Raw genomic sequence first — 26,337 nt, 5'->3', positions numbered from 1 at the left:
ATGACAATGACTTTTACTCACTTACTAGTACATACTACATTTAGCTGACACTTTTATCCAAAGCAACTTACAATTATGACTAAGTATAAGTCAAGCAATTGAGGGTTAAAGACCTTAACAGTGGCAGGGATTGAACTATCAACTTTCTTATTACTAGTCAAGTACCTTGGCTACCAAGCTACAGTACATCAGTGTGTGTCAGGGATTTTAGTGATGTTTCCAACTCTGTTGTTGATTATAAACCTTCATTATCATTTGCATTGTTTTCGGTTCATTCCCAGCATTCTGCATTCTGAAGATGACTTCTTATACATATGTGCACATTTACCAGACATTTTGGAAAAGCTGTCTAATATTTTAGCATATCTTTGCAATGATACTCATCATGATATGAGGTCAATCAAATTGTATAGAGTCTTGTATTCTGATACTCCAACTCAGACACAACATTGATGTTGGCGATAATGTTCCCATCAAGCATTATGCATACTGCGTTAAATTGTGCAGATAAAGAAATAGGTCAAGTCTTTTATAGAAGGTGGTCTAGCTGTCCCAAGTTCTAGTGCATGGAGTTCACCTTGTATTCTGGCACCAAAGCCTGGAGGTACCCAGAGATTTTGTATTAACTTTTGGTTAACGATGTGACCCATTCCGATGTTTTTCCATTGGCTCACAGCTGTATTGATCAAAGAATGTGGTGGCTGATGCTCTCTGAAGAGAAAAGTTAATTGAATACAACAGAAGGTTCCACAGAGTACTGCTTTAAAACAGTTAAAAGCAGTTGACAGGTAATGTTTGAATAGTCAAGCACAAATCTATAATAATAGCCAGACAGCTCCAGGAATTGCCTCATTTTGGACAGGCCACAATGACTGTTCTCTTGTCAATTTGGAGACTTACCTGTCTCACCGACAAGGAAGCCCAGATATCATAACTCCTCCCATATGATGAAGCACTTCTTCAAATGTGCAGTGAACCCGACTTGAAGGACTTCCAGACAACCCTCGGGTATTGCACATGTTAGTGACCATCATTAGTAAATATATTATCCAAATAGGCAGCAGCATATATGCAGCCTTTCCAACTGAAAATTCAAAAATTGCTTTTTCCCTAATAACAGAGTGTTCATGTCTATAATGCAGACAACAAGGGTTTAACATGGGCTTGAACGCAGGTCAGATAGGTAATGACACCAACAGCCTACTGGCTGAGCAACCACACTCTAATGATGGTGGGCCCATGCGCAAAACAGTTAGATCATAGAACTGATAAAACAAGACAAGGTAAATAAACAAAGGTGGGTAGTGAACCCATGCCGCTTTGTTGCAAGATAAACAAATACTCGCTAGACTACAGTAGCAACAAAACTACTGCCGCGTATATCACCCTTCAAAGGAATGGAGGACAACAAAACAAGAGGAAAAAACTAAACATCATGCCGAGCGTAGGAAAAGGGAGAACCAAGGATGCCACGGGAAGAATGGCAGCTCCGATGCACTGGGGAAAACCAAACTAAAACTTCCCAAACAAAACCAGACAACAGGGAGGAACTGTAATGGCTATGGGGAGCTTTAGGAGAGAGACAGAGCTGAGGGAGAAAACTGGAGAGGGGAGCGGACGTGTAAATCAGACACCCTCACAGAACAGAAGTAAGGTGTAGCACAAGGGCTCACAGACCTCAATATACAAAGTTACCAGCTAGGAGCTTGGCTCAGAACTTCAGGGAAAAACCCAGCACTGCGTGACCGGGTCACTGGGCTTATATAGGTCTAGCCCAGCTGTTGGGCATTAAGCCTGATTAGTGGTGTGCCTGACTCGAGGCCTCCCTCTGGTGGCCGGAGGGGGCCTGGGCCTGGCACTGACCCTTAAACAGGGCATTTTAAGACCTCCTGTCCTTCTAGTTCAGGCTTACCTTGGCATGACAATTACTAATTTTATCTCTCCAGGTATACTTGCATGTTAGCCTTAAATATGAATTGTAGGGGAGAGACTAACACTGGTAAATTAAGGTGCGTAGCCATTCAGGAATCAGTGTGATTGTGTTTTCATTTCAGCCTCCCACCCCCATGTACAACCCATGATTCATAACCCTCTCCCACTAACCTCAACCATCTCCCCTTTCACTCTAACTTCTAGAGAGGAAAAGGAGTCAGGATGCTAGATCTTAAAACCTCCACTAATACTTCCCTCTCTTCGTCCTTTCATTCATTGACCTTCACAGACCATGGTCTTCCAGAAGAAGAAAATCTTCTTCACAAGCTCCTTGGTTGTTAGATGTCCTATGGAGCAATCAGGAAAAAATAAAATTCAGCTGAAATGCAGTGGAGAAAATCATAAAGTGACATAGAGCTCCTCTCCTGTCATATTCGTCTAGAAATTTTTTCTTCTAATGTGGCTAATAAGACATAATTTTACAAGCATAAACTACCAGCATCTGTATCTGTCTCATGCAAGCCCCATAACACTGTTACTGCTCTTCTTAATCCTCCCCCTCCTCTTTCACTACTGATGATCTTGCCATCTTCTTTGTTCAGAAATTTAGCAAATTCTGACAATCTTTTAAACATGCAACCTCTATACAGTATTTACAGTATTTCTCAATGCTTCTACCACCTTAACATGTTTTCCCGGTTTCCACAGAAGAACTCCACCATCTTTTCTTGTCCAGTAATCCTAGCACCTGCCCATTTGATTCTATCCATTCATTGCTTTAATCATGAATGATTCCTTGTCATTTGTTAAAGAACAGAGAGCCTTCCAAACAGCAAGGGTCAAAACCATCCTGAAAAGGTCCTTACTTGACACATTAGCCATGGGCATACATTGACTGGTATTACTTGTGGGGTTTTTTTTTCTTGAATGATCTGTTTACACGCATCTGTCTGTCTTTTTTTTGTTTTTTTATGCAGAATGAAATACATGATAAACAATCTTGGTTTAAGGCAGCGCTGCCATGGGCAAAGAACATGGAGGAAAAAAGGGGAAGCAAACACACGTCTCCAACTGAAGAGTTTAATGAAAGTAACATAGCAAAACCAAACATAAAACTGTACTAAAAGGGGGGAAAAAAAGTATGTAATTGCAATGACTGAAAAAGTCATACAAACACAAAACTGCTTAAATAAGGGACAACAATAACATAATGGGACACAGGTGGTGCAGCAAATGAGGCAGCCACATGCACCACCTGGGTTAGGTGTGGCATAAAACCAAAACAGAGACATATGCAACAAAAGACCAAACCAACAAAAAGCTACATGCAATGCTCTGCCACCTAACAGAGGTTACAGTCGGCAGGGAGGGGAATGAAGTAGATCCATATCTGCTTCACTGAGAGTGTCCACTGGTGACCCACAAGGCTCATTGCTTGGTCCTCTCCTGTTCTCCCTCTATCCCCACTCTCTTATTGAGGTCATAACCTTACGTGGCTTCTCATACCACTGCTATGCTGATGATGACTTATTTTCTCTTTTCCCCCCTCCTAAACTCTCCATCTTCTGACACCCTCAGTAGGTTTATGCTTGTATCTTCCAAGGAAGCCACTCAGGTGCTTGTTTAGTCCCTTGTCATCTCAACATTATACAATTGCAACTTTCTCCTGGCAGGCCTTCCCCTCTGTGCCATTAAACTCCTGCAGTTCCAAGTGCAGCATTACAGCTTGTTTTCCAAAGTTGTCCCATGTTTTCCTTGATGCTCACCTACAAAACCATAGCTGGACCAGTTCCCACATAACTAATCAAAGCCCATTATGCACTACACTGCCATCAAGTTCTTAGTATTGCTTGACATGAACAACCATCCATCAAAACACAAAGAAGACATGCATCAAGAATATTTCTGTCCCGGTACACACAGTGGAATGAACTTCACCTGATTATCCATACAGCTCAATCAGTGATTGATTCAAAAGATTGAAGGCTCATATATTCATTGATTTACCAAGCCTTTAAATGTGCAATTTAAAAAACTGCTACTGTCAATAACTACATCTGGTCACCATGAATCTAATGTAATGTCTTTGGTTTAATGAATTCCCATTCATCTTCAAAGCTTTCATGAATTGTTATTATTGACATGTTCAACAAATGGGTTATCATGTACATTTATAACATTCTCATGTGCTACAATTTATTTTCTGAACATGTAAAGCATATCAGGCTCATGCTCAGATACCTCTTGGAAAAACTTATCAAATATGAATTTCACAAACTCAGTATAGCCTTTCTTGGTTACATACACATTGTGCAGGGTGTACAGATGGAAGACACAAAAATCATCACAGTCACACATTGACCCCAGCTCACAATGCTGAAGAGAGTTCCCCAGTGTTGTTAACTTCTACAGGATGATTTCACAAAATGATGCAAAGTATTGTCATCCACTAGCAGGAATTGTTTTATGTGAGATGCTCCAAGGAAGAGGCACAGCTTCAGAATATGCCAGAGAATTCCATAGCATCACTGGCAGTGGCTGGAGTGATACAACACTGAGAACTGTATTTTGTCTTGGACTCTCTTTGGAGCTCCAAATAGAACTCGCTTGCCAGGGAGTATCAGTCACATTACCAGAACTCATTCAGCTCTCCATTATTGTGGATAATCTCCAATGCATTCATAGACCTTCACAGCACCAATATACTCTGTTTCCCTCACTTCTTTACAACATAATTCTGTAAGAGTTATGAATGGTAGGATAAAGGGACATTTGAATCCAAATGTAGAAGTTTTTATTTCTTTCACCACTCAGATAAACTATGTAGGATTGAGGCTGAGACCAAGAAAGATTCAGTGTTCGTGATAGGAAAGTCAAAGGCAGAGAGTGGTCTATCCAATCCAGAGTCAGAACCAGTAGGTAAAATCCAGACAGTACTGAGGGACTAGGAGTGAGGCATAGTCTGAGGGAGAAACAGAGATAGATAACAAGGACGAACAACAGGAGAGAAACACGCTCTGTATCCATCATAGGGAAGCAATACTTTGCAAAGTCAGGAATGAGGGAACCTATTTATGAGGATAGAGTGATTAATTAGAAGGAAATGGGTGTAGAACATCAGTACTCAGGAGATCTGGTTAGTCAGGGAGTCTCCTGATCCTATTCAGCTGGGTCACTTGCCTCTGACTCCACAGGAATGAACTAGAGGTCTTTCTAGTGGATTATATATTTACTGCGATGCAGATGGGCACTTCCATGATCCATGCTCTAGCTGTCCCCTTAGAGTGAGTGAAAAGAGGTCTACATCAATTACCCAGGACAGAATATCTTCATTGTTACATATCATATTTCCTGTGTTTAAATATCCTGTGTTTCCTGGTAAATGTATTTATCTCTCGGCTTTGATTGATTCTGGAACAGCAAGATTTTTTTTTTTTAATTCTGAAAAAGTTGCTCAACTAAGGATCACTGGACTTACCCTAGACCCGCTCCCTTATGTGATAATTCCTTTAATTGCCAACCTATTGGTGAGGGTATTATCAGACAACAAACTATTCCAGTCACTCTTAAGGTTGGCCTGTTCCATACTGAGTTAATTCAATTCATGCTTCTAACCATGTCTCGTGACTTCAGAATACTAGGCTTTCCCTGGCTGTCTGCCCATGACCCTAGCTTTTCCAAGTTCATCGCTGAACACATGTCCTAGAGTAATCATAGTGTAATCCAGCACTGTCCTTGTCCTTGCTAGTACTCTCCTCTACATAAGAAAGCCCTCGTTCCTATAATTTGTGGATCATCTGACTGCCCTACAGGAACTTGTCTAATTCTGTTCAGTAATGTTAAAGCCACTGAACTTCTGCCTCATCGACCTTGGGACTGTGCAGTGGAACTCCTTCCTGGGGCTCCTCTGCCATGGGAAGCCAAGCCCTACCTGCTTTCCTAGCCAGAGGAAATTGCTATGGAGGCCTGTTTCTGAGGCATTCCAACATGGATTTATACTCCCCTCCACATCTCCAGTAGTTCTGGGATTGTCCTTTGTGGGGAGGCATTAAGGAGAAGGATTAAGAAGGATTAAGATCCATCAATGACTATCAGGCCCTCAACAAAGTGACTATGAAATACTACTACCCTTTTCCCCTCAATTTCCTGAGCCATGAACATCTGCTAGGAGCCACAATCTTTTCAAAAGTAGACCTGCTTATTGCTTACAATCTCATATGCATATGTGAATGTGACAAGTGGAAGACAGCTTTCATAAGATCTAAGAGTATCATGTCTTATGGTCTCTCCAATAGCCGCTCTGATATCCGGGCATTTATGGATGAAATTTTTTGAGACATGGTAGGCAAATTCCTGATTGTTGATATTGATGACCTACATATATATATTTTTTTTTTCAGTCAGAAACTGAACATGTGGAACACATCACAACTGTCCTGACATGTCTTAGATAACATCACTTCACCAAGAGAAATGTGAATTCCACCATGAGTCTGTCACTTTTTTAGGCCGCACCATCAAGCCAGACAACATCTCAATTATGACATAGGAAACCAGGAGATTCTTGCCATTAAACTAACTCTAGAACAGTGGAGACACTGCTTAGAGGGAGCAGAGCATCCCTTCATGGTTTATACTTACCACAAAAACCTGGTATACCTCAGATCAGCTGGGCAAGCCAGGTGAGAGTTTTGTTTCATTTTTCCAATCTCTTAGACAGTGGGTTCAAAGAATCAAAGGCTGACACTTTATCTCGCATCTACGACAAGGGAAACACTGACCAGAATCCTGATTTCATACTACCTAGCAGTTGCTTCCTAGCACCTATCATTTTGCCTGTTTTCTAGAACTCTTATCCTGCCTGAACCCTGGACTCCACATGGACTCTGCTTCTTTTCAACCTTGGACAGGCCTGACCTTGAGTACCTGATAACTCCCACATACCTGCCTTGCAACGTTCAGGATCCAGAAACCTCTCCCTTCAGTACCAGCCTGCTCCATAAACCTAATAACATTTCTTGTATTTGGATCCTTTCCTTCTTGTGCATGTGCCTTGTGCAGCAAGTTATTCAACATATTATAATTATTTAATATATTATAATTAATTAGTTAATGCTAGCCTACATTAATTAGAAAAAGGCATATTAACACAAAGCACCTTTTCACTTACAAAAATGGATAAAGTTTGATGCACTTTTTAACACACTTGTATTTTTCACTTACCTTTCATTTATGTGTAATTGTTGCTGTTTTTAAAAATCAACAAAACGAAACAGACAATCAAAGAAATTATAGGTTCATCCACGTCAGTGCAACCATTATGTAAGAAATATTCTTTGTGTGGAAACCAGTCACTTTTGATCATTGAACTGTGGGGGACGAAGGAAAAGCAGCAATGTCAGTTCCCCTAGTGGCCACAGCAAAGGCCTTGGGGTTAGGTCCAGTCATATGAGTTACTTCACAACATAAATCTGTATAAGCTTGAATGTCATGTATTCTGTCCCAGATCCTTAAAGTATACTTCAGCTTTCATGTTTCTTGTTCTAGGTTGTCTATGAAGGGCAGAGGTGATTCTTTTGAAGAAAACTTTAAAACTAGGCTCAGAACAAATATACAAACTTTCAGAGCACAGTGACATTATCTGCTATATGAAATATATATTTTAATCTGATGTGTTGTTCCTCTATCTGTTAAGAACTCCATGAATCACGCTCTTCTCTGCACTGCCACACCCACCTCTTCCCACTGACATCTCTGATCTGGTTCGTCAGAGTACTAATTACAAACCTGATAACTATTCTCCTCACTACTACCCACTATTAAACTCCCCTCCATTGCACTCTCTTTGCAAAGTTTTGCCATTTCCATGCTGCACACTAAGCCTTCCTTGTACGTGTTTTCTTCCTGGTTTCCGAATTCTGCCTGTGTTTCATACATCATGTCCTGCCTGACCCCTGGATGCCTTCCAGACTCCCCCCGTTTTCAACCTCAGACGGACCTGACTACAAGTACCTGCCTCTTACCTAACTGGGAAAATTCCAAGCCCTACTACCTCCCCCTATGATTCCTACCAGCCCCGTAACTTCAATAAAACCTCTAGTGTTTGGATACTCTGCCTTGTTTGTGTGTATGCCTTCATAACAATATCATATCTTTTAGATTATTTTATGTAATGTCTTTCATTGTTGTAAAGCAAAATGGATCAGTATCAGTTGTGGAAATGTGCTCTATAAATATATGTTATTAACTTAGGATTGTAGATCAAATAAATATTAAATATGCATCACAGGCTATTAGAGATGAGTGGAAGCTTCTATTCAGAAGGTAAATATCAGGTATCAAAACACTTGATACAGATTCTCTGACTCACTACTTTCAATTTTATGTACCCAAGGGCATAATGATTTAAGATAGGTCATATAAAAGGTTTAGAAACTGTTTGCAGTAAATGTGGTAACTATAATTTGTACATGCAACACATTTTTATAGAAGTTTAAGACCAAAAGCAGAAAATAGTTTAAGACAAGAAACAAGTTTAAGAACATCATCAAAAAACAGGAATTTGCACAATCACTAAATCACAATACTCAACAATCTTTATGCTGAGAACCAACATTAGAAAGGCTCTGAGAGACCTGGGAACATTTTAGAACTATATTTAATTTTTTTCTACAGGCAATGCAGAATTACTATGTAAGATGACTCTGTGTTTTATGACTATAATATGCAGTACATTATAATAAAAAAAAACCATAAAATAAGGGGCAGGGAGAATTCAAGGGGCATGTGACAAGCACGAGGGACACACTACCCTACTTGTATATAATCATTAACTACTGTGTCAGGTGGAGTCAGCCCGTAAGACAGTATGTAGGACTATTTGTCATCTGACCATCCAAAAAAGAAAAGAAAAAAGGAAAAAAAATTACATTTTCAGAGATCTTAAAGAGATGTTGACGTTAAAGTTATCTCAGCTTTGCAGTTTTACCAGGTGAACAGAGATTAAAATTAAAAATGCCCTGGAAACAAATTGAATCCCGATGATGAAGAGTCAAATATTCTACAAGTAACAATACACTTAGCTGATGCTCTAAACCATGGATAAAATATAGCATATATTAGGGGATTTATAGAAGAATTGATGTATGCTAGCCAGCCAAACACAGTCCACAAAAAGGATACAGAGGTCAAGCTTTCAGCTGAGAGGGAACTTAAAAAAAAAGGTATCCAGCATCCAATATAAAAACATACTACTATGCCAAGAGTTTTTGCTGCTTTAGTTTGAGAAGAGTTTGAAATTTTGGCAGCATGTCTCTGTGAGCGACCAATTGACATAGCTCTCACGGCTTTAGCTTGATGTCTTGCCACAAAAAAAATGATTGCATACAAGATGAGTATAATAGAACAAGGGAATAGAAATGAAATCACTAAATCAAAAATCACCCAGGAATATTTTATGACTATGAAACACTTTCCATAACAACTCATGGATATCTGAGACTGAAGGAGATGGTCATTAAAGTAAAAAACAGTGATAACATAAAACAAACAAAGAGACCAGCCTGTAATTATCGTCACTGATGTTTTACAAACTGTTATTTTAGTGGAATAAAGCAAAGGGTCATTAACAGCAATGTACCGATCAACTGCAATGCAAGTGAGGCTACAGAGAGATGCTGATGTTGAGACAACATTGATCAGTGGAATAACAATGCATGCCATAGTACCAAGATACCAACAGCTGTCTATTAGTTGCATTATATTCACTGGCATTGAAATCAGTCCCACGAGAAGATCAGCCACAGCCAGAGAGAGAATGAACAGGTTGGTTGGAGAGTGGAGCTGCTTGAAGTGAGAGATAGAGATGATCACCAGCAGGTTCAAAAACACAGTGCATACTGAGATAAATGGAAGGAGAGTGAATAAAAATATATTCCCAGTGCCTGTTCGGACCTCCTTTCTGCATGATGAGTTGTTGTCAGGAAAGCAGTACTGAACTGTTGCAATTTGCTGATACTCTGTGATGTTCATCCCAACTATATGCAGGTCTGCCAATTGGAGTTGATCACACTGTTCAGTAGTGATGAACTGGTTAGTTTTCCTTTGCAGAGCATCTTTTTATAGCGGTTCATGAATCCTCCCACTCATGCAAGTTGCTAGTATGTCCCCATCATTACTCATTTGATACTGAACACTATGACATTTGCATTCCAACCTCACTATGTAGGTAGATCAGTGTGCGCTGAAAAGAAACAGGCAGATCACAAATTCCTTGGCCTCCATTTTCTGATCTTCTTCAATTTCCTTTATGTAAACCACTATTAATCTTTTTATTTTCAGTAATTTCTTTAAATATATTATAAAGTATCTTATAACTACCAAAAAATACACAATAGTAATATGAACTTATGATGAAAATAAGAATTTTTCAGCTGTTTGCTGTATTTATGCTGTTGGATTTCTACGTACCTCCCATATCATGTGTTGAATTCCCTAATACATGGCCTTGTTGTCACAGATGGTATAATGGGGCAGTTGATTTGCAATCTTCTTCAAAGCAGGGAGCACAATGCATGAGCTCAATTACTCGAGTCAAGTAATGTACTGCATTCACATACAATATGGTCACATGCATGTGTAGTGCTTTGAACTTTATGGCTTTCTATTATATAATTTAAACAATTTGTCAGTAAGTGGCTGTACAGTAAACACATTATGGAACATACTAAAAGTAAACAAAATAGATACTGGCAATGAGAAGAGATACTTGGTGTACTGCAAGTATATTGACCAAAAGCATGGACTATGCCTATTACAAAGCTGGAATTCCTTGCACTATTAATCTCCTATTGTAAAATGGATGTAGTTACTTTAGCCTCTGATACTCTGGCTAAACAGTAAAATAGAGAGGATGAATGTTTTTTATGCAGTGTAATTTTGTTGTGAGTCATTACCAAGTGTAATATATAGCTGTGCCCTCGTCATTGATTCAGGTGAGCTCTGTACTCAGTGCTGCAATCAGCAATCTACAAACAGACTTTATTTGAGAAATCACATGCAATACAATATGGTCACTGATGGAATGCTACGCTATGAGCTAAGTTGTACTCTCTGTCAGATAAATCTGTGAGACCAGTCTTCACAGCACTTCTCAAAACATACATATTTATTATTTCCCTTTATAAAAAAAAAAACTGATGTCGTCACACTCTTGTGTCAAGTGATACATATGCAGAGGTTTTAGCTGGTTTCCTAGAATACAAATGTTTGGCATCAGAGAGAGAACATAGCGAGTGGAGAGGTGAATAATATTACATGACAAGTTTGCTAAAGCTTGTGCACTCAAGGATAGTGCCACTTGTTGCATAAGAAAGGTGTAGCAGACAAAACAACAACACCTGCCTAGAGAATGCTTAGCAGTCCATAATCTGACAAAGTAATTTCATACCATATACATCTGTATCAAGATCCCTCCCATCTGACACATGGAGATTTGTTTCTTTCAAAATAAAACAACTCGGACACGACCATATAGTTAAGATAGACTGATGCTTTACAAATGTCCAAGTCCAAGTCCCCAGTGAGTTAGCCAAGAGTGACAGTGGCAAGGAAAATCTCCCTAGAGCATGAGGATAATCAACCAGAATTACCAATACATGAGATTGGAATTTTTGCCATTTAGCTGACACTTTTATCCAAAGTGACTTACAATTATGACTGAGTACAACTTGAGCAATTGAGGGTTAATGGCCTTGCTCAGGTACCCAGCAGCGGTTACTTGCCAGTGGTGGGGCTTGAACCAGCAAACTTCCAATTACAAGTCAGGTACCTTAACCACTGAGCATAGATTATTAAAATTGCAGAGTTCTTTAAACAGTACATTTTAATTTAGCATGTAGTTCTGATAGTTAAGTGCTATTTAGTGAACTCCTAGTGCATTATGACCTGCCACGTCTGCTACGATCAAAAGGTGCAGTACCTTTATTAGTACCTCAAATAAGGAAATCTACTATAGGGGGAAGAGTCTTTTCCTATAAAGCTCCCACACTATGGAATAACCTTCCTGTCAATGTTTAAGACTCAGACACAGTCCAATATTTACAACCAGGCTGAAAACCTATTTGTATAGTCAGGCATTTTATTAAATTCTAAGGTGTAGATCTGAGGATTCATGGGCATTGAGAGTTATGGTGTCCGTGTGTCGCTCAGGTCTTAGCCATCTATTCACGGTGTGTGATTGATGAATTTGTGTGTCAATCTGTGTGAAACTAACCAATAAACAATCATGAAATCAATAAGGATTTACCCTTCATGTTGGAAACATTTCCTTCCTCATTCAATCGACATCTAGCTAGTCAGTTAGCTAAGATGTTGTGCAACAAGTGTACAGCTGCTGAAGTTTTTGGAAAGTAATGACAAAGGTAAAGGAGCTTTATAGCCTGAGGGGTTTGATTCCTTTGATGAAGAAGAATACAAAAATAAAATAGATTGATGGCTAAATGAATGTTATTTTACAATATCACTATAATAGTAGAATAGTGCAGTCACATTTAGGCACAATGTCTGCTAGTTAGCAAGCTAAATGCTGCTTCTGTGCAAAATGTGTTAAATTGATTTCTAATACACTTGTCATGATTTTTTTGACAACATTGACTGTCCATTAGTAAAAGTGGTACCTCAAAAGTGGATGAGAGCTGAAATTGGTCTGAACATTTTGATATAAAACATATGGGTATCATGCTAGGTATTACGGTTTACTAGCCCCCAAAATGTAACTATATATCTACGCTTTCCGCTCCAGTCACCAGGGATTGTTTGATCACTTAGATACAGAAACAGCTGGCTTAGGAAAATGTTATTTTATTTTATTTTATTTTATTCTCACAATTATGTTTGATGATGTGGTAGATATGGTCCCACCTTTAGCAAATCTGGGTTTCTTTGAATTTATGTACAAATTTTGGCACAGATGAAAGCTGAATATTAATGGTGAATGTGTGAGATTGTGCAAAAAAAGCATCACTTTCATGGTTTCCTTCCCTGAAATTGCAGTTCCCATAGTGCTGAGCACTGTTTTGTCTTGTCCTCTTCCAATTGTTTGTCCTTTGCCACCCATACAGTGGTGGCTAGAGTCTAGGTCCCAGACCTGGGTTTGAACATCTGGTTGGGTGAGCTCCACCTATGTTTTCACTAAGTGCTCTCCATACTCCTTCTTCCTGTTTTTCACTCATAAATTCCCCTCACTTTCATAGTAGTGTAGCAGGTATATCTGTGTCCTAACTTCAAACTGTTCCTGTGACCTGGTTTCCTTTTTATTGGTGCCTCTTTTTCCATTTCCCTTCCCTGTTCCACCCCATCTGAATTTGGGCCGATCTTGGAGGTCTTACCCTCCTTTAGTGTCCACCAAGGGTGCCGGCTGTCAGGGTGTTTCACCACTGATAACCCAGACAGCCCTGCTGCCCCTTTACATTTGCCATGATGTTTTGTTTTGTTCCTTGTCTATATCTGGTGTTCCCTGCTTCCATGGGTGTGTCGGATCCACTGCACCCTGTTCCCAAACCAATGTTGCAAACTATTCCCAAGAGGGTGCCCCCTCCTGTCCATTTTCCTGCTCAGGCATCCATCCCGTTCCTCTTGTTGTTGTCTAGCCCTCATTTTCTGCCTGTGACTGTCTCATCCCCTGTTCCTACTATCACCAGTTCTTGTCTTGTTCACTGTGTTAATTCCCATGCTTGTCATTGTAATCCTCTCTGGCTCTTTGTTTTCCTCAATGTCTGTCCCCATGCTCATGAGTGTTTCTCTCCCTCTCCCCATGTCCATTACTGTCCCTCTCCCTATGTCAATTGTCCTCCAGTCCCTAGTCCACCCTTCTGTCTAGATCTCTGTACAACCTTTCAATCAGTATCCTGTCCAGTTCTCTTCTCCAATTATTGTCTAATCTCCATCTATTGTTCAGTCTATTGTGTAGTGAGATGATTTTTTTTAGGATCTAAGGATGTAGTGATAAAAACGCCAGGTACCAATCACAAAAGAAGAGAGAAAGTGGAATCTACAAGTAGCTGTGCAGTTAGCCAGGAGCTTATTACAGATAAAGGAGGTGATTAGTGTAATGCAGAAAAGCAGGTTTTTGTATCATGTGATTTGTGGAAAGGATTTAATATGGCCACATTGCCAGAAAGAAGGCAAATAATAACTAGTTTTAATTGCAAGTAGGAAGAGGAAGCATAGCACTCAACAGCAGCATTGCAAGGATCACAAGTGTAATGGCTTTGTTGGGAAAATCTATAGAAGCAGTAAATCTACTGCAAAGAGTTGCTGGTATTGGATGCAAAACTCAAAATTGTTAATGGATGTAGGTAAAAAAAATAAATAAATTTAAAAATTAAACTATAGGTGCCACAGTGTATTGTGCTAATTACAGTGAGCCCTGACTTGATGTTTAACTCTGAATATAAATAGATATATATTATTTTATAGACTTAATAATTCCCTTTGCAAATGCAGTGAAGAGGAAGAAGCTGAAGTACACCAAGCTTTGGTGGCAGAATTGACAGAACATGTATTGGCAATCATATATAAGACCAGCAGAGATAGGTGTTAGGGGATTTAGGAGGCATCTCAGCACAACCCTAACGTACTTTATACGTTCTGTGATGGAACTGTAGCATATGAGAAGGTCATAAATGTAAACAATAACTATTTATTTATATGTCATTTATTATTCTCTCTCTCTCTCTCTCTCTCTCTCTCTCTCTCTCTCTCTCTCTCTATATATATATATATATATATATATATATATATATATATATATATATATATATATATATATATATGAGATGTAGAAGTTGGACAGGATGTTTTAGACATACACTCACAGAATATATGAAGATTTTTAATGGAAAATTTGGAAAAATAATTCAGTGTATATCTATTCATTTTTGAGTTCACAAGAATTCATGTATGAGTTCACAAGACTTTGATGGCTATACTTTGCTGTCAAATTATTTTGTTGACTAAATTCTAATTAAAAAATAAAAAAAACAACAAATCAGTTCTTTAAAATGATAACTCCACTATTCTAAAGATTAAATCATATAAGTAATAGATATTAATAGATAATAGTTTTTTTATTGCAATTTTTTTCAATTAAATATGACGTGATCTCAGTCTAGTCAGAGGAATGACCTTTGAAATTAAAAATGCTCTCTAAACAAATTATACCTTGAAGATGAGGATTCGAATATTTTACAAGTTACAATATACTTAGTTGATGCTTTAAACCATGGATAAAATATAGCATATATTAGGGGATTCACAGAGGAATTCATGTATGCTAGCCATCCCAGCATAGTCCACACCAGTGACAAAGTGGATATGTTGTCCGATGAAAGGGAACTTAAATAAAAAGGTATCCAGCAAGCAAGATAAACACAAACAACAATGCCCAGTGTTTTTGCTGCTTTGATTTCAGAGGAGTTTGAAACATTGTCTCCATGTTTGCTTGAGGTACTATTCAACACAGCTCTCACAGCTTTAGCTTGAAATCTTGCCACATTAAAAATGAATGAATACAATACCAATATCGTGCAGCATGGGGCTATAAAAAAAACTACAAGGTCAATAATCACCCACAAATGTATTACAAACAGTATACATTCTCCAAGGCATCTACTCCCAATCTGTGACTGAAGCAGACTGTCATTAAAGTGCAAATAGATGATGACATACAACAGAGAAAATGACCAGCCTAGAATTATGATTAAAGAGGTTTTACAAACAGTGATTTTAGTGGAATAAATCAGAGGGTCATTAACAGCAATGTACCGATCAACTGCAATGAAAACCATGCTACAGAGAGATGTTGACAATGAGAGAGAATTGATCACCAAGACAATAGTACATGCTATTTCACCAAAATACCAACAGTTGTCTATCAGTTCCATTATCTTCACTGGCATAACAATCAGTCCTACAAGAAGATCAGCCACAGCCAGAGAGAGGACAAGTAGGTTTGTTGGACTGTGGAGTTGCTTGAAGTGAGAGATGGAGATGATCACCAGCAGGTTCAAACACACAGTGCATACAGAGATACATGAAAGGAGAGTGAATAAAAATATATTCCCAGTGCCTGTTTGGACCTCCTTTCTGCATGATGAGTTGTTGTCAGGAAAGCAGTACTGAACTGTTGCAATTTGCTGATACTCTGTGATGTTCATCCCAACTATATGCAGGTCTGCCGATTGGAGTTGATCACACTGTTCAGTAGTGATGAACTGGTTAGTTTTCCTTTGCAGAGCATCTTTTTATAGTGGTTCATGAATCCTCCCACTCATGCAAGTTGCTAGTATGTCCCCATCATTACTCATTTGATACTGAACACTATGACATTTGCATTCCAACCTCACTATGTAGGTAGATCAGTGTGCTCTGAAAAGAAACAGGCAGATCACAAATTCCTTGGCCTCCATTTTCTGATCTTCAATTTCCTTTATGTAAACCACTATTAATCTTTTTATTTTCAGTCATTTCTTTAAATATATTGTAAAGTATCTTATAACTACCAAAAAATACACAGTAGTGATATGAACCTATGATGAAAATAAGATTTTTTCAGCTGTTTGCTGTATTTATGCTGTTGGATTTCTACGTACCTCCCATATCATGTGTTGAATTCCCTAATACATGGCCTTGTTGTCACAGATGGTATAATGGGGCAGTTGATTTGCAATCTTCTTCAAAGCAGGGAGCACAATGCATGAGCTCAATTACTCGAGTCAAGTAATGTACTGCATTCACATACAATATGGTCACATGCATGTGTAGTGCTTTGAACTTTATGGCTTTCTATTATATAATTTAAACAATTTGTCAGTAAGTGGCTGTACAGTAAACACATTATGGAACATACTAAAAGTAAACAAAATAGATACTGGCAATGAGAAGAGATACTTGGTGTACTGCAAGTATATTGACCAAAAGCATGGACTATGCCTATTACAAAGCTGGAATTCCTTGCACTATTAATCTCCTATTGTAAAATGGATGTAGTTACTTTAGCCTCTGATACTCTGGCTAAACAGTAAAATAGAGAGGATGAATGTTTTTTATGCAGTGTAATTTTGTTGTGAGTCATTACCAAGTGTAATATATAGCTGTGCCCTCGTCATTGATTCAGGTGAGCTCTGTACTCAGTGCTGTAATCAGCAATCTACAAACAGACTTTATTTGAGAAATTACATGCAATACAATATGGTCACTGATGGAATGCTACGCTATGAGCTAAGTTGTACTCTCTGTCAGATAAATCTGTGAGACCAGTCTTCACAGCACTTCTCAAAACATACATATTTATTATTTCCCTTTATAAAAAAAAAAACTGATGTCGTCACACTCTTGTGTCAAGTGATACATATGCAGAGGTTTTAGCTGGTTTCCTAGAATACAAATTTTTGGCATCAGAGAGAGAACATAGCGAGTGGAGAGGTGAATAATATTACATGACAAGTTTGCTAAAGCTTGTGCACTCAAGGATAGTGCCACTTGTTGCATAAGAAAGGTGTAGCAGACAAAACAACAACACCTGCCTAGAGAATGCTTAGCAGTCCATAATCTGACAAAGTAATTTCATACCATATACATCTGTATCAAGATCCCTCCCATCTGACACATGGAGATTTGTTTCTTTCAAAATAAAACAACTCGGACACGACCATATAGTTAAGATAGACTGATGCTTTACAAATGTCCAAGTCCAAGTCCCCAGTGAGTTAGCCAAGAGTGACAGTGGCAAGGAAAATCTCCCTAGAGCATGAGGATAATCAACCAGAATTACCAATACATGAGATTGGAATTTTTGCCATTTAGCTGACACTTTTATCCAAAGTGACTTACAATTATGACTGAGTACAACTTGAGCAATTGAGGGTTAATGGCCTTGCTCAGGTACCCAGCAGCGGTTACTTGCCAGTGGTGGGGCTTGAACCAGCAAACTTCCAATTACAAGTCAGGTACCTTAACCACTGAGCATAGATTATTAAAATTGCAGAGTTCTTTAAACAGTACATTTTAATTTAGCATGTAGTTCTGATAGTTAAGTGCTATTTAGTGAACTCCTAGTGCATTATGACCTGCCACGTCTGCTACGATCAAAAGGTGCAGTACCTTTATTAGTACCTCAAATAAGGAAATCTACTATAGGGGGAAGAGTCTTTTCCTATAAAGCTCCCACACTATGGAATAACCTTCCTGTCAATGTTTAAGACTCAGACACAGTCCAATATTTACAACCAGGCTGAAAACCTATTTGTATAGTCAGGCATTTTATTAAATTCTAAGGTGTAGATCTGAGGATTCATGGGCATTGAGAGTTATGGTGTCCGTGTGTCGCTCAGGTCTTAGCCATCTATTCACGGTGTGTGATTGATGAATTTGTGTGTCAATCTGTGTGAAACTAACCAATAAACAATCATGAAATCAATAAGGATTTACCCTTCATGTTGGAAACATTTCCTTCCTCATTCAATCGACATCTAGCTAGTCAGTTAGCTAAGATGTTGTGCAACAAGTGTACAGCTGCTGAAGTTTTTGGAAAGTAATGACAAAGGTAAAGGAGCTTTATAGCCTGAGGGGTTTGATTCCTTTGATGAAGAAGAATACAAAAATAAAATAGATTGATGGCTAAATGAATGTTATTTTACAATATCACTATAATAGTAGAATAGTGCAGTCACATTTAGGCACAATGTCTGCTAGTTAGCAAGCTAAATGCTGCTTCTGTGCAAAATGTGTTAAATTGATTTCTAATACACTTGTCATGATTTTTTTGACAACATTGACTGTCCATTAGTAAAAGTGGTACCTCAAAAGTGGATGAGAGCTGAAATTGGTCTGAACATTTTGATATAAAACATATGGGTATCATGCTAGGTATTACGGTTTACTAGCCCCCAAAATGTAACTATATATCTACGCTTTCCGCTCCAGTCACCAGGGATTGTTTGATCACTTAGATACAGAAACAGCTGGCTTAGGAAAATGTTATTTTATTTTATTTTATTCTCACAATTATGTTTGATGATGTGGTAGATATGGTCCCACCTTTAGCAAATCTGGGTTTCTTTGAATTTATGTACAAATTTTGGCACAGATGAAAGCTGAATATTAATGGTGAATGTGTGAGATTGTGCAAAAAAAGCATCACTTTCATGGTTTCCTTCCCTGAAATTGCAGTTATCATAGTGCTGAGCACTGTTTTGTCATGTCCTCTTCCAATTGTTTGTCCTTTGCCACCCATACAGTGGTGGCTAGAGTCTAGGTCCCAGACCTGGGTTTGAACATCTGGTTGGGTGGTCCTTGTCTGTATCTGGTGTTCCCTGCTTCCATGGGTGTGTCGGATCCACTGCACCCTGTTCCCAAACCAATGCTGCAATTTTTAAAATTATTTTTCTATTGTCTTTCATTGTTATACAGCATATTAGAACAATATCAGTTGTGGAAATGTGCTCTATAAATACATGTTATCACCTTAGAGTTGTACATCAAATAAATATTCCTGTGCATCACTTGCTATCAGAGAGTCTAAAGATGACAAGAAACTTCCTCTCAGAAGGAAAACAATGGTTTAAAACACAGATCCTCTGACACACATATATATGTTTAAACTACTTGAAATTTTATGTAGCCAAGGGCACAATGATTTAAGATAGCTGATATGAAAGGCTTACTGTTTGCAGTAAATGTGGTAATTGTAATTGCAAGACATGTTAAAGCCTATTAAGACAAAAAGCAGCGACTATTTATAAACAAGATTAAGAACATCAACAAAGACAATGAGATATGCAATCACTAAATTACTATCCTCAACATTCTTTATGCTGAGAGCCAACATTACAACCGCTCTCAGAGACCTGTGAACTTTTCGGAACTATATTTAATATTTTCTACAGGCAGTGCAAAATTATTATGTAAGAGGACCTTGTGTTCTATAACCTCAGTACATTATAAACAACAGAGAAAGTAAGTTTACACTAGTTGTATATAATAATTAACTACTGTGTTTAGTGGAGTCAGCCTATAGGACTGGGGGCATGCAGACATGTTAACTTAATCTCAGCTTTTCAATTTTGCCAATTGAATAGAGGTTAAAATTAGAAATGATCTGAAAACAAACTGAAACTTGATGATGAAGAGTCAAATATTCTACAAGTAATAATATACTTAGCTGATGCTCTAAACCATGGATAAAATATAGCATATATTAGGGGATTTATAGAGGAATTGATTAATAGTATCCAGCCAAACACAGTCCACAACAGGGATACAGTGGTCAAACTTTCAGTTGACAGAGAACTTAAAAAATAAGGTATCCAGCAACCAATATAAAAACATACTACAATGCCAAGTGTTTTTGTTGCCTTAGTTTGAGAAGAGTTTGAAATTTTGGCAGTATGTCTCTGTGAGCGACCAATTGACATAGATTTCACAGCTTTAGCTTGACGTCTTGCCACAAAAAAAATTATTGCATACAAGATCAATATAATAGAACAAGGGCATAGAAATGAAATCACTAAGTCAACAATTACCCACGAATATTTTATAACTGTGAAACACTCTCCATAACAACTTGTGGATATCTGAGACTGCAGGAGATGGTCATTAAAGTAAAAAACAGTGATAATATAAAAGAAACAAAAGGACCAGCCTGAAATTATAGTCACTGATGTTTTACAAACTGTTATTTTAGTGGAATAAAGCAAAGGGTCATTAACAGCAATGTACCGATCAACTGCAATGAAAGTCAGGCTACAGAGAGATGCTGATGTTAAGACAGCATTAATCAGTGAAATAACAATGCATGCCATAGTACCAAGATACCAACAGCTGTCTATTAGTTGCATTATATTCACTGGCATAACAATCAGTCCCACGAGAAGATCAGCCACAGCTAGAGAGAGAATGAACAGGTTGGTTGGAGTGTGGAGCTGCTTGAAGTGAGAGATGGAGATTATCACAAGCAGGTTCAAAAACACAGTGCATACAGAGATAAATGAAAGGAGAGTGAATAAAAATATATTCCCAGTGCCTGTTTGGACCTCCTTTCTGCATGATGAGTTGTTGTCAGGAAAGCAGTACTGAACTGTTGCAATTTGCTGATACTCTGTGATGTTCATCCCAACTATATGCAGGTCTGCCGATTGGAGTTGATCACACTGTTCAATAGTGATGAACTGGTTAGTTTTCCTTTGCAGAGCATCTTTTTATAGCGGTTCATGAATCCTCCCACTCATGCAAGTTGCTAGTATGTCCCCATCATTACTCATTTGATACTGAACACTATGACATTTGCATTCCAACCTCACTATGTAGGTAGATCAGTGTGCGCTGAAAAGAAACAGGCAGATCACAAATTCCTTGGCCTCCATTTTCTGATCTTCTTCAATTTCCTTTATGTAAACCACTATTAATCTTTTTATTTTCAGTAATTTCTTTAAATATATTACAAAGTATCGTATAACTACCAAAAAATACACAATAGTAATATGAACTTATGATGAAAATAAGAATTTTTCAGCTGTTTGATGTATTTATGCTGTTGGATTTCTACATACCTCCCATATCATGTGTTGAATTCCCTAATACATGGCCTTGTTGTCACAGATGGTATAATGGGGCAGTTGATTTGCAATCTTCTTCAAAGCAGGGAGCACAATGTCTGCTAGTTAGCAAGCTAAATGCTGCTTCTGTGCAAAATGTGTTAAATTGATTTCTAATACACTTGTCATGATTTTTTTGACAACATTGACTGTCCATTAGTAAAAGTGGTACCTCAAAAGTGGATGAGAGCTGAAATTGGTCTGAACATTTTGATATAAAACATATGGGTATCATGCTAGGTATTACGGTTTACTAGCCCCCAAAATGTAACTATATATCTACGCTTTCCGCTCCAGTCACCAGGGATTGTTTGATCACTTAGATACAGAAACAGCTGGCTTAGGAAAATGTTATTTTATTTTATTTTATTTTATTCTCACAATTATGTTTGATGATGTGGTAGATATGGTCCCACCTTTAGCAAATCTGGGTTTCTTTGAATTTATGTACAAATTTTGGCACAGATGAAAGCTGAATATTAATGGTGAATGTGTGAGATTGTGCAAAAAAAGCATCACTTTCATGGTTTCCTTCCCTGAAATTGCAGTTCCCATAGTGCTGAGCACTGTTTTGTCATGTCCTCTTCCAATTGTTTGTCCTTTGCCACCCATACAGTGGTGGCTAGAGTCTAGGTCCCAGACCTGGGTTTGAACATCTGGTTGGGTGAGCTCCACCTATGTTTTCACTAAGTGCTCTCCATACTCCTTCTTCCTGTTTTTCACTCATAAATTCCCCTCACTTTCATAGTAGTGTAGCAGGTATATCTGTGTCCTAACTTCAAACTGTTCCTGTGACCTGGTTTCCTTTTTATTGGTGCCTCTTTTTCCATTCCCCTTCCCTGTTCCACCCCATCTGAATTTGGGCCGATCTTGGAGGTCTTACCCTCCTTTAGTGTCCACCAAGGGTGCCGGCTGTCAGGGTGTTTCACCACTGATAACCCAGACAGCCCTGCTGCCCCTTTACATTTGCTATGATGTTTTGTTTTGTTCCTTGTCTGTATCTGGTGTTCCCTGCTTCCATGGGTGTGTCGGATCCACTGCACCCTGTTCCCAAACCAATGTTGCAAACTATTCCCAAGAGGGTGCCCCCTCCTGTCCATTTTCCTGCTCAGGCATCCATCCCGTTCCTCTTGTTGTTGTCTAGCCCTCATTTTCTGCCTGTGACTGTCTCATCCCCTGTTCCTACTATCACCAGTTCTTGTCTTGTTCACTGTGTTAATTCCCATGCTTGTCATTGTAATCCTCTCTGGCTCTTTGTTTTCCTCAATGTCTGTCCCCATGCTCATGAGTGTTTCTCTCCCTCTCCCCATGTCCATTACTGTCCCTCTCCCTATGTCAATTGTCCTCCAGTCCCTAGTCCACCCTTCTGTCTAGATCTCTGTACAACCTTTCAATCAGTATCCTGTCCAGTTCTCTTCTCCAATTATTGTCTAATCTCCATCTATTGTTCAGTCTATTGTGTAGTGAGATGATTTTTTTTAGGATCTAAGGATGTAGTGATAAAAACGCCAGGTACCAATCACAAAAGAAGAGAGAAAGTGGAATCTACAAGTAGCTGTGCAGTTAGCCAGGAGCTTATTACAGATAAAGGAGGTGATTAGTGTAATGCAGAAAAGCAGGTTTTTGTATCATGTGATTTGTGGAAAGGATTTAATATGGCCACATTGCCAGAAAGAAGGCAAATAATAACTAGTTTTAATTGCAAGTAGGAAGAGGAAGCATAGCACTCAACAGCAGCATTGCAAGGATCACAAGTGTAATGGCTTTGTTGGGAAAATCTATAGAAACAGTAAATCTACTGCAAAGAGTTGCTGGTATTGGATGCAAAACTCAAAATTGTTAATGGATGTAGGTAAAAAAAATAAATAAATTTAAAAATTAAACTATAGGTGCCACAGTGTATTGTGCTAATTACAGTGAGCCCTGACTTGATGTTTAACTCTGAATATAAATAGATATATATTATTTTATAGACTTAATAATTCCCTTTGCAAATGCAGTGAAGAGGAAGAAGCTGAAGTACACCAAGCTTTGGTGGCAGAATTGACAGAACATGTATTGGCAATCATATATAAGACCAGCAGAGATAGGTGTTAGGGGATTTAGGAGGCATCTCAGCACAACCCTAACGTACTTTATACGTTCTGTGATGGAACTGTAGCATATGAGAAGGTCATAAATGTAAACAATAACTATTTATTTATATGTCATTTATTATTCTCTCTCTCTCTCTCTCTCTCTCTCTCCCTCTATATATATATATATATATGAGATGTAGAAGTTGGACAGGATGTTTTAGACATACACTCACAGAATATATGAAGATTTTTAATGGAAAATTTGGAAATATAATTCAGTGTATATCTATTCATTTTTGAGTTCACAAGAATTCATGTATGAGTTCACAAGACTTTGATGGCTATACTTTGCTGTCAAATTATTTTGTTGACTAAATTCTAATTAAAAAATAAAAAAACAACAAATCAGTTCTTTAAAATGATAACTCCACTATTCTAAAGATTAAATCATATAAGTAATAGATATTAATAGATAATAGTTTTTTATTGCAATTTTTTTCAATTAAATATGACGTGATCTCAGTCTAGTCAGAGGAATGACCTTTGAAATTAAAAATGCTCTCTAAACAAATTATACCTTGAAGATGAGGATTCGAATATTTTACAAGTTACAATATACTTAGTTGATGCTTTAAACCATGGATAAAATATAGCATATATTAGGGGATTCACAGAGGAATTCATGTATGCTAGCCATCCCAGCATAGTCCACACCAGTGACAAAGTGGATATGTTGTCCGATGAAAGGGAACTTAAATAAAAAGGTATCCAGCAAGCAAGATAAACACAAACAACAATGCCCAGTGTTTTTGCTGCTTTGATTTCAGAGGAGTTTGAAACATTGTCTCCATGTTTGCTTGAGGTACTATTCAACACAGCTCTCACAGCTTTAGCTTGAAATCTTGCCACATTAAAAATGAATGAATACAATACCAATATCGTGCAGCATGGGGCTATAAAAAAAACTACAAGGTCAATAATCACCCACAAATGTATTACAAACAGTATACATTCTCCAAGGCATCTACTCCCAATCTGTGACTGAAGCAGACTGTCATTAAAGTGCAAATAGATGATGACATACAACAGAGAAAATGACCAGCCTAGAATTATGATTAAAGAGGTTTTACAAACAGTGATTTTAGTGGAATAAATCAGAGGGTCATTAACAGCAATGTACCGATCAACTGCAATGAAAACCATGCTACAGAGAGATGTTGACAATGAGAGAGAATTGATCACCAAGACAATAGTACATGCTATTTCACCAAAATACCAACAGTTGTCTATCAGTTCCATTATCTTCACTGGCATAACAATCAGTCCTACAAGAAGATCAGCCACAGCCAGAGAGAGGACAAGTAGGTTTGTTGGACTGTGGAGTTGCTTGAAGTGAGAGATGGAGATGATCACCAGCAGGTTCAAACACACAGTGCATACAGAGATACATGAAAGGAGAGTGAATAAAAATATATTCCCAGTGCCTGTTTGGACCTCCTTTCTGCATGATGAGTTGTTGTCAGGAAAGCAGTACTGAACTGTTGCAATTTGCTGATACTCTGTGATGTTCATCCCAACTATATGCAGGTCTGCCGATTGGAGTTGATCACACTGTTCAGTAGTGATGAACTGGTTAGTTTTCCTTTGCAGAGCATCTTTTTATAGTGGTTCATGAATCCTCCCACTCATGCAAGTTGCTAGTATGTCCCCATCATTACTCATTTGATACTGAACACTATGACATTTGCATTCCAACCTCACTATGTAGGTAGATCAGTGTGCTCTGAAAAGAAACAGGCAGATCACAAATTCCTTGGCCTCCATTTTCTGATCTTCAATTTCCTTTATGTAAACCACTATTAATCTTTTTATTTTCAGTAATTTCTTTAAATATATTGTAAAGTATCTTATAACTACCAAAAAATACACAGTAGTGATATGAACCTATGATGAAAATAAGATTTTTTCAGCTGTTTGCTGTATTTATGCTGTTGGATTTCTACGTACCTCCCATATCATGTGTTGAATTCCCTAATACATGGCCTTGTTGTCACAGATGGTATAATGGGGCAGTTGATTTGCAATCTTCTTCAAAGCCGGGAGCACAATGCATGAGCTCAATTACTCGAATCAAGTAATGTACTGCTTTCACATACAATATGGTCACATGCATGTGTAGTGCTTTGAACTTTATGGCTTTCTATTATATAATTTAAACAATTTGTCAGTAAGTGGCTGTACAGTAAACACATTATGGAACATACTAAAAGTAAACAAAATAGATACTGGCAATGAGAAGAGATACTTTGTGTACTGCAAGTATATTGACCAAAAGCATGGACTATGCCTATTACAAAGCTGAATTCCTTGCACTATTAATCTCCTATTGTAAAATGGATGTAGTTACTTTAGCTTCTGATACTCTGGCTAAACAGTAAAATAGAGAGGATGAATGTTTTTTATGTAGTGTAATTTTGTTGTGAGTCATTACCAAGTGTAATATATAGCTGTAATATATACAAAAATGATCATAAACATATTTCCAGAGCTGGTTCAGACCTCCTTTCTGCATGATGAGTTGTTGTCAGAAAAGCAAAACTGAAATGTCATGTTTTGGTGATTCTCTATAATATTCATTTTATGTAGATGCAGTTTTACCAGTCTGGAGCTGATCA

The 26,337-nt window shown here is 38.0% G+C and overlaps 4 protein-coding genes across 4 annotated transcripts; all 4 read right to left on the bottom strand.

Moving 5' to 3' along the window:
- Positions 1 to 8,400: 8,400 nt before the first annotated feature.
- On the bottom strand, positions 8,401 to 10,004 carry LOC118242885 (trace amine-associated receptor 6-like). The gene has a single exon (XM_035535950.2). The coding sequence runs from the start codon at positions 9,961 to 9,963 to the stop codon at positions 8,941 to 8,943; it is 1,023 nt and encodes a 340-aa protein (XP_035391843.2). The 5' UTR covers positions 9,964 to 10,004; the 3' UTR covers positions 8,401 to 8,940.
- A 5,055-nt stretch (positions 10,005 to 15,059) lies between these two features.
- Positions 15,060 to 16,357, bottom strand: LOC113580730 (trace amine-associated receptor 13c-like). The gene has a single exon (XM_027015454.2). The coding sequence runs from the start codon at positions 16,146 to 16,148 to the stop codon at positions 15,126 to 15,128; it is 1,023 nt and encodes a 340-aa protein (XP_026871255.1). The 5' UTR covers positions 16,149 to 16,357; the 3' UTR covers positions 15,060 to 15,125.
- Positions 16,358 to 19,000: 2,643 nt separating this feature from the next.
- On the bottom strand, positions 19,001 to 21,101 carry LOC118242883 (trace amine-associated receptor 6-like). Its single transcript, XM_035535905.2, has one exon. It carries the CDS (start codon positions 21,099 to 21,101, stop codon positions 20,079 to 20,081), a length of 1,023 nt encoding a protein of 340 aa, XP_035391798.1. The 3' UTR covers positions 19,001 to 20,078.
- A 2,867-nt stretch (positions 21,102 to 23,968) lies between these two features.
- LOC145652395 (trace amine-associated receptor 13c-like) lies at positions 23,969 to 25,626 on the bottom strand. The gene has a single exon (XM_081702423.1). It carries the CDS (start codon positions 25,232 to 25,234, stop codon positions 24,212 to 24,214), a length of 1,023 nt encoding a protein of 340 aa, XP_081558549.1. The 5' UTR covers positions 25,235 to 25,626; the 3' UTR covers positions 23,969 to 24,211.
- Between the last annotated feature and the right edge of the window lie 711 nt (positions 25,627 to 26,337).

Source organism: Electrophorus electricus, chromosome 19 (genome assembly GCF_041902795.1).
Source record: "Electrophorus electricus isolate QZ-2024a chromosome 19, ASM4190279v1, whole genome shotgun sequence".
Lineage (NCBI taxonomy): Eukaryota > Metazoa > Chordata > Actinopteri > Gymnotiformes > Gymnotidae > Electrophorus > Electrophorus electricus.
This window is presented reverse-complemented; position numbering and strand designations above follow the sequence as displayed.

Excerpts from the sequence above, each read along its gene's own strand:
- LOC118242885 (XM_035535950.2), bottom strand. The coding sequence starts at position 9,963 with ATGAACATCACAGAGTATCAGCAAATTGCAACAGTTCAGTACTGCTTT.
- LOC113580730 (XM_027015454.2), bottom strand. The coding sequence starts at position 16,148 with ATGAACATCACAGAGTATCAGCAAATTGCAACAGTTCAGTACTGCTTT.
- LOC118242883 (XM_035535905.2), bottom strand. The coding sequence starts at position 21,101 with ATGAACATCACAGAGTATCAGCAAATTGCAACAGTTCAGTACTGCTTT.
- LOC145652395 (XM_081702423.1), bottom strand. The coding sequence starts at position 25,234 with ATGAACATCACAGAGTATCAGCAAATTGCAACAGTTCAGTACTGCTTT.